The following is a 9013-nucleotide window of genomic DNA, read 5'->3' as shown; positions in this document are numbered from 1 at the left end:
TGCAGTCTTAGAGCAATCGCCACTGTTTCTTACTGATACTTAATTGCTTATCTATTGTAAACCTAATACTTATCTTATTTCATTGTATATGTCCCTATTCATCTTGTTTCCAACTATTGTATTATGTAAAGAGCAATACCAGATTTCCCAGAAGTCGTTGATTTCCCCTTCTGGGATTAATAAAGTATTCCTGATTACCTTCGCCATCACTAACAGCTGTTTATTTCCCCTCCTGAAGCTAAATATGGTGAATACGTTATATCCTGAGTGATTATGAGGCTGTATCTGTAAGTCTTTCTTCTGTATTGTTGTTGGACTCTAAAAGCATGAATACACAGTGATTGGGTCGAATCCTCTTTCTGTGTGGAGTTTATATGTTCTCCTCATGCATGCGTGGGTTCCTCAGCTTCCTCCCACAGTCCAAAAACCTGCTCATCAGGTTGACTGGTCCCTCTGAATCACCCCGTGGGTATGAGTGTGTGCGCAGATGTTTGACTGTCTCTACATGCTAGCCATGCGGTTGACTGGCGACCAGTGACAACAGGGATTGACTTCAGCTTCCTGGTGACCACAAATGGGATAAGTGCTACCGATAATGGATGCATAGATCTTTAAACAAAAACATACAACACTGACACAATACTACACCTAAACCTTAATCAACCTAAATGACTCTTGGGTCCCAGAATCAGGCCTGAGGGGACAGAAAATTTAGAATGATAAAGCATGCACAGAATTAGCGCTCAATGTACGAATTTCCTGAGGAAAACATTTAAATCTACCCATTTTCATCAAATCTAATCTTTGGAAGAGAGAGACACGTTTGTTTTTTCTTCTCGTGTTTGTTTTCATTTTTCCTTTCCAAGCACATGTAGCTTACAAATGGATGATTGCAGCAGAAATCCAAGTAAAATCAGCCTCATTATTCAGTCTGCAGGATGTGAGACCACTCTGTCTTCATCCCTGCAGCGGCTTTTTTAAGACGGCTGCCAAAGTAAAGTTTCTAACACACTGATTAATGGAGATGTCTGCTTTCATTTGCATGCAAAACGACAGCCCTGATGAAAGTATAAAACAACATATCAATGTGTCTGCAAGGTATGATGAAGACAACACTGTGTGTCATCCCAGGGCTTGACTCCAAGTGCTGTTGGCAGTGGACCATCATCTCCTGACACACAGTGACTGCTGTTAATCCATCAAGATCTTTCTGTTAGAGAGGAAAAGAGATGATAGCAGCCAACTTTATCTTTTTTTTTTCCTTTTGAAGTTCAGGGTTGTTCTTCCACTGAGCCGTCGGAGCTCTTTCATGTCGTGCTCAAGCAGAGAGCAAGACCAGAATCGCACAAAGACTGAGGCAATATGGAAATAAATCATAGCAAAGCTAATTTTTATGAACTGTGATGATGCCTGGGTGGCAACTACTGGAAACTAACACTAAGATTCTTTCTATAGGGTGCATTTTATGTGTTCTGGATCAGACTTCTGGTAAACAAGAGGAGTAAGCCTGCGTGCATTAGTACCCTGCAGGCAGAGGGAATGAAAAGGCCAGGTCCATGAACGCCTCATTGGGCTCCAGCAGGCCGTTTGGATGTGAGTACTGTGGAGCATATAAACAGCGAGCAGCACTATCAGATGTCCCTTCAGGTATTCCAAGCTCATTAATACCTGTCACAAAAGTCCCGGTGAATGGAACACTGCGGCTCATTTTCGGGAATCAAAAAGTAAAAGCTTTCAGCGGCGGATACGCGATATGGGAACGCTGACACGTGTTTTTAATGCAAAACCTCAAAGGCTGCAACGCCACTGATGGACGGGTGATTTATATCTGTTTCTATACAACTTCAGTCCCTTGCATCCTGGAGTCAAGGTCCTCAGAGACTATGACAAGCATGACAGAGAAAGTCAACAGGCCTTTATAAGAATCCTGATCTATTCCCGTAACAGCTCAACGTGTGGTTCAATAAAGGGCTACAGCAATCTCCCAGGTCACTTTTATGACAAGTTTATGACTGCAATCCCTTATGTTCTTGGCCTGTGTGATTTTAGATGTGCAGTCATACAGGTGAAGTATGAATACATTTTCCATTTAGCAGTGTTTCCTCGTAATTAACATCCTGTGTTTTAAAAAAGCGTTTACTCCCTGTGTGTTTTTGTTATTACAGCCTTAATATAATATATATTTTAGGATTTAAGATACTGACTCAAAAATGTGAAAACACACAAGTTCCAATGTGTATTTACTCAGATGTGGAGCTAAACTTGTGTCATTGGAATGGTGAAACTGGGGCGCTGACTCATGCAGGGACGACAGGAAGCTAGAGGTCACACATGTGCTTTTGTAGCATTTATTGACTTTTACTATCTAGACTAATCTTACCTTTCCAGACACGTCAAGATTAGAAGATTTTTTTTAAGTTTAACTGGATTTTATTTGTTTGAATTGCTGAAATATATTTGTGTATTTGAAAACAGCAAACTTGCTCAGTCTGCCCCATCCAATATGACGATTTTGTAAATACTGCCATGCTGCAAAAACCGCCCCCTGGCTCTACCCCCTCCACCCCTGTAATAGAACTGACCAATCAGAGCACAAAGGGCTGTGACGTTGCGAGGTTACTGGAGGTCATTCTGGAAACGGAGTGTTTCAACGAGATCTTCAGAACGGCCTAAAATGAGGATATTGAAAACACTATTGTGGGGCAATGAAGGAACTAAATGACTTGTACTGAGGGCAGAAATGCTTTACAGGCATCCTAGTCTGGCATAGTGAAAAGGAGAAACAAGCATGATATGTCCCCTTTATAGCACTGTAAGAATGATCTGTTTGGTGTTGATAGCTGCAATACCTTTGGCTGGAATTGGTAGTATTTCTGTTTCCCATGAGCACTTTCACTCGCTGTCAAAGAGACGTGACTCTATACATTAAAGGCAATTTTTTCCCAGGCTGCAAAGCGGTCAGGTAATGTATTTATTTTGGGTTATTTGGCGCTATTGTTTGAAACAATCAAACTTTGTAAACTCAGTCTGTAGTTTAGTTTCCAGGAGGTAAACAGACTGTCTGTTTAGTGTTACTCACAGCACAGTATTCTGAGGCCCCGTTTACACGACAACGTTTCATCCGAAAAACGCTGAAACATTGAAAAAAATCTGCGTTTACACAGAAACGCTGGACTGTAAACGCTGTAGTAAGAATGCTAGGCCTGTAGTTGGCGTTATAACTGTCTTGTCCAGAAGCAGTTTTAGGTAGATCTCCATCAAAGTAGAGTTGGGCCGATCATCTGGTGTATTGGTGAATGCTAAGAGCAGAAGTGGAGCAACAGATGCACATTTTGTTGAAAGACAGTCAGCAGATTCAGCAGATTGAGCAGCACAAGTAAAACACGGTAGTTTGCGAGGATCGTAACAACGGTACTATTGTCCTGTTGTATTCGCTTGCACAAAGCAGAGTGTGACGTCAGCGTTTCTACTGAAGACGCCAGCTTACTGTTTACATGGCAACGGTGTCTGCAACGCCGTTGCCGTGTAAATGCAAGGCCGAAACGCAACAAAACCTTTGCGTTTCACCCTAAAACTGTCGTTATGTAAATGGCCCTTGTCTATCCTACCAGAGCTCATCTACCAACTCCAACCTCACCAATCAGAGCTAATGTAACCTCACTCTTCATTTTATTGATAGCTCTCAAGTTTGAACAGACCACTGCAGAATAACTGCTGACTATGGGTTGGAATCAACACTATCAAAAACAGTTTAACACGTGTTTTAGCCCGTGTTCTATCACTCTCCTGTTGAGCTTTCTTCTGCTCTGACCTTCTCTATCTCACAGTTAAGCTCCAGTGTCCATCATCACTACATAATAAATCCAAGAAAGTCTTTTCCCCAAGAAAAAGGACGGAAATATCTTCTCGCTGCAAAAGTTTTTGGCAGTCAAAGAGACTTTAGGTCAATCCAACCTGACCATAGATACTGAGAAAAAGTATTTAGAAATCACCCATTTTTGGCTCTAATAGTGTAATTTTAAATCATGAACAATGAGGTCAATATTGAAAAGTGAGGCTATTTCTAGATCACTTATTAAATTCTTAAGGGCCTTTGATCTGCTGCTGTTCATTAGTGATTAATGATCACTCAGATTTTCCTAATGACTCTGATAAAAACTTTATGGCTCTAAAATTCCAGTCCTGTACGGGAACTTCCACATATTATTCAAAGTAAATGAGCAACAAGAAATTTCCCCATTTTTTTTCCATTGTACGTTATATGTCAAGCGAAGCAAACGAGACATAACCTCATTTCTTTCTGCTTAGCTTAGCAAAGTAACTGAGGGAGTATTAGTGAGTGCTGTGGATTACTAATGGAACTACATGTTGTGGCATGTTCACAGGCTTAAAGGTATCAGATGAGAGGATAACAGAATACTTTGAAAGATAGGTCAAAACTAAAGGTTGGGGTGCAGGTATGGTTTTGTGGTTTGGTGGCGAGCCCTGTGAGGATAGCCCTCAATACATACTCTGACCCTGTTTCCTGCACTACAAATAAAGACAGGAGAGGCAAGAAAAAAAAGAGATTGAAGAATGAATAAATCTCGAACTTCATGTCTTTGAAAAGGACGTTTTTATGTATGTTTAAGATATTTCCAAAACTCAAATCTGACTTTGACACCAGCTAAACTTTGGGAAAGCTGGTGTTGTTGCACCATCCCTACATACCCAGAGCATTTGCTTGTAGAAAAACCTCAAAAGAGTTTTTGTCTACAGTTTCTGCAAAGTTGGAGCACCTGTTGAGCTCAGGTAGAGCAGGTGCTGTGTGCAGAGTCAGTCCTCATTGCTCATACGATCGATTCCAGGTCCAGACATGATTTGGTGCACTGCACAGTCCAGATTTGTACGGTGTAAAGTCAAGTGCATTTTGTTGATATCACTTTTCATCAGCTTATTCAAGAACTTTCTCTCAGGGTAGTGACAAAATGCAGAAAAAGGGCTGAATTGTATGGTTTTCAAAAGATTGTGCACAAGCATATTACTCCAAATAACACCACATAGATGTTTCAGCTGTTGATTTTTTTGGTTTGTTTATGATGAATAAGGACGCTTTGAAAGGAAAAGAGGATATTAGTTCTGCATGTCTTATATCGCTGACATCTGTAGATGCAAATATCTGATCTGTAGTTTCTGCGAAAGCTCTGCAGGGTGAGCTCCAACAGCCCTGTCTGTCTGAGTTTGCAGTTGTACTCTTTTGTTCTGGGCTGTGCCAGGATTTATTCAGTAAAACTCTTTGGACAAGAGTTAAGAACGAGTCATGAAAGATTAACGACACTAAACCCCTTCATTCAACAGCAATTAAAGCAGACTTAGAGTTTCTCAATGTGTAACTGTCAGTGTGAAGGAGATGTCGAAGCCTTTAAGAGTTTAACGGGTCAGACTCCAAGCTCAACAGCCTCAGGCAACACGAGAGAGGATTGTTTGAAGAGATCTGTTTCCTTTTTCTTTATCTAAATGTCAGATGGATGTGTCATTTGTAAGATCATCGGTGTTTCTTCTGCCATATGTTGCTTAATTCTTCAGAATTCACTAAGCTTATTGAGAATTTTAAGGACGTCAGAGCATGTAAAGCTCAGATTTTTGGCTCTAAATTTTCTTATTTCATTCAAACTACACAAATGTTTCAGAAACACAGCTGTCACTTCTCTGAAACTGACACTTAGACAGTCTCACTTTAATGTTGGGCTGACAGACAGAAAAAAAGGAAAAGAAAGAGGAGCTGGGAGCAAAGGTGAGGAGCGTTTATGGAAATATGATCCCTGCCAAGATGCTTTAAAAGAGCGCGTCGCCTCACCTGCGCAGACACTGAGTCAGACAGAGACAGAGTGTGTCCTGAAACACATGTGGAGCATTTAAAGTAAGTTACCTGTGATTCTTTATTGACGCAATGTGCTCTGATTTTATCAGGAGTTTTGATTGATTTTGTTATTCACACTAATTGCAGATGATTTTCAGGAATATTTTTGGCAGAAGCTGCATTTAAGTCAGAATGTTTTCCTATTTTTGCTAGCTTTTCTCTGTGTTAATGTGTCAGATTAAGCAAAAAAAAGATTATAGTGCAATAATTAGAAATTGCTACATGTATTGTCTAAACGCATTTTATTTTATTTTATTTAAAAAATTCTTTAAGTTATGGCAACAGTCAGAATTTTTTTTTTTTGCCTTTTTTTGCCTTTTTTTTGAACAAATGTGATATGTTTTATTCTTTTAATTTTGGTATTCAAAAATCCTTATGCTTTGAAACAGCTGTTTTACCTCACTTGCGCAGAAATATCTTGTTAAATCAAAATAAATAAAATAAAATAAAATAAAATTTGATTAAATTAAAATAAAATTAAATAAATAAATAAATAAATAGAAATAAATTGATAAATAAAAATCAAAGAATCACATTTATGCAAAAAAATAAAATGAAATAAAATTTGATTAAATTAAAAAAAATAAAATTAAATAAATAGAAATAAATTGATAAATAAAAATACAAATAAAAGAATCATATTTATGCAAAAAAATTGACCATTTTCCAGCTCACTTTGAAAGCACATGTTCATAGACAGGAAAAAATAAGATTGAATCTGCGTCCGAGGTCCAAAGTCTAACCCTGGACTTCAGAAGGTGTGTGATAAGACTGCAGGTAAACACTGGACTTCTTCTCTTGCAGCTGAACTCAACCCGGCACCATGCGGTTCACCACAGTCCTCTTCCTGCTCATCGGATCCTGTCTATGTCTTGCGTTGGCACAAGGTGAGATGGTGTTACAGAACAGCTGATATCTGGCGTCAGCATCAGGAAAAGAGATAAAACAGATTAAATGAGGGTCAGGGCTGGTTTATTACCCCTAATGACTTGAGTGGGAAGAAGAGGCCTCATTGTGTATCTATTGCTTAATTCAGCATCTTCTGATTGGGGCAGTGATCTTTTTATTGATATGTTGGCCTTTGTACAAAGTGTTGTATAATATGTAAAATAGTGTGGTGGGATTATGTGTCTGATTTTACTGTCTGATGATCCCTCAGTGAGCTATGAAGACTGCTGTTTGAAATATGTGAAAAAACTGAGCCAAGCCACTCAGAGACGCGCAGTGAAGTACAGACTGCAGGTGCCTGATGGCGGCTGCAACCTGGCTGCTGTGATGTGAGTATTCCTGAAAGCATCATCGTTGTATTTCACAGTTTAGTTCACACTTTAAATAAAAATCTGTTTCTGTTTTCTCCTCCAGCTTCACTATGAGGAAGGGACGTGAGTTTTGTGCAGACCCCAGAGAGAAATGGGTGGCAGATCTGATGGGGAGGATTGATGTTGGGAAACCTCTTAAGCTTAAATCCAAATTTGGAAGGGTGAGTCATTTAGCCAGGGCACTTATTATGCAGGGGATGTGAAATAACAGTTTTTGAAAAGACATTTCATTGCTGTGCATTACTGAAACATTAATATCTGAATTCTTTAAAGGCTCAAAAAAACATTTTATGTTCACATGAAGCTAAATGAAGCTTCCAGCAGCCTGGGTCATTGATTTTAAAGCTACTCTGAGGAGTGACAAGCTAGTTGTGAAATTGTCTGTTATTGATGTTTTGTCTGTATTTAACCTACAAAAGCAAACAAGACTATCTGGATATGGTTATTTTGGGAGATTCTTTATGAAAAACACTACTTGGTCAAAGTTAGTAAAGAGAAAAGAGATACCTGCTTTGTCCACAGGGGGCACTAGAGTCAACATGGAATGAAAGTTCCTTACAGGAGCTTTAACAAAAGCTGAAGCTGTGAATTGATGGTTCAACGTTTGTTTGTTTTTGTTCTCCACAGCATCATCCACGCAGAGGCTGAGACCGACTGTCCACGCCAAAGTTCTGACGCTCACCTCCCCCCTGTCTTTGACAAATGTTATTCCCAACCCGTTTTATGGCGTCTTACTGGAAACGCTGGTCGAGGAAATCTTGTAGTATTACTTTTGCTTTCACTTTTCACGAGCAGGGGGTTGAAGTTCAGTCAGGGTGGGACTGCTAAAGCCTGCTGAGCCGCTCACCGTGTATACAGAAAGTGTCTGCAATGCCACGGCTGCTTCACTGTAAATGTTTGTAACTGTTTACTCGTCATATGAGGCATCAGATATTCGAAAAGCTGCTTAATTCATGGTGATGGAGTGAAAATAATATGTATGTATGTATATGATTATGTTGTGTCATAGAAATGAGGAAAATGTTGTTGTTGTTTATACAGTTTTGATATTAGTGTGTGTTTACCTGAAAAACTATTCACAATAAACTCCTTTGTAAATGTTGTTCGTGAGTTTTTGTATCATATTCTTTTTTTTGGCTCAATAGACATTTGTTTTCTTCATCTCTCCTTGCATATCTCTTCAAGATCTCCTTTGAAGTTTTTTTTTTTTTTTTGCTTGAGGCGTACATCTGATGTTATCACCAAACAGAATTTATATGGGCTTTGTTTGACTTTACATAAGTTTAAATGCAATCAAAAAATGTCGTTGCTATATTTTAAAAGTTGATAAGTAACTGTTATTTCCTTTAACAACATTTCTGTGATGTTTGATCTTTACTTAATCTTACAATACAGTTAACTTATTAACTACTCTTACAGCAAACCTAGATCAGTCATCTTCATTGAAATACTGCTTAAAATATTGATGTCACGTGACGTCATCAACTCGCGCTAGAGTAAGTAGGAGGTACTCTTACAACAGAACAGCATTGAGCTCTCGGGTATATAGGATTTTAGTCGCACAAAATGGTAAATTACTGCTGTTTTTTTACTGCACTAATCAGTCGGAGTCTGTTCACAGCATTTCCTGTCAGGTATGACATGTTCTCTGCCCACAGCATCTTAAAATCACACTTTGGTAAAAATAAATACATATTTTGATAGAGTATAACGTTAATTAAGAGGAAACTAACGGCAATACACAGTGCATAAGTAAAACTTAGTGTCTTTCAGGTGCTTTTTTTGAAGTGAGCCA

General features: G+C 38.9%; 1 protein-coding gene across 1 annotated transcript; it reads left to right on the top strand.

Moving 5' to 3' along the window:
* Positions 1-6722: 6722 nt before the first annotated feature.
* ccl25a (chemokine (C-C motif) ligand 25a) lies at positions 6723-7873 on the top strand. The gene is made up of 4 exons (XM_074689452.1): positions 6723-6786; positions 7059-7176; positions 7262-7379; positions 7846-7873. The coding sequence occupies exons 1-4, from the start codon at positions 6723-6725 to the stop codon at positions 7864-7866; spliced, it is 321 nt and encodes a 106-aa protein (XP_074545553.1). The 3' UTR covers positions 7867-7873.
* Positions 7874-9013: the final 1140 nt, after the last annotated feature.

This window comes from Halichoeres trimaculatus, unplaced genomic scaffold (assembly GCF_033239565.1).
Source record: "Halichoeres trimaculatus isolate MK-OKI-2021-1 unplaced genomic scaffold, fHalTri1.1 fHalTri1_scaffold_15, whole genome shotgun sequence".
NCBI classification, from domain to species: domain Eukaryota; kingdom Metazoa; phylum Chordata; class Actinopteri; order Labriformes; family Labridae; genus Halichoeres; species Halichoeres trimaculatus.
Note: the sequence above shows the minus strand (reverse complement) of the source record. Positions and strands in the feature narration are given on the sequence as shown.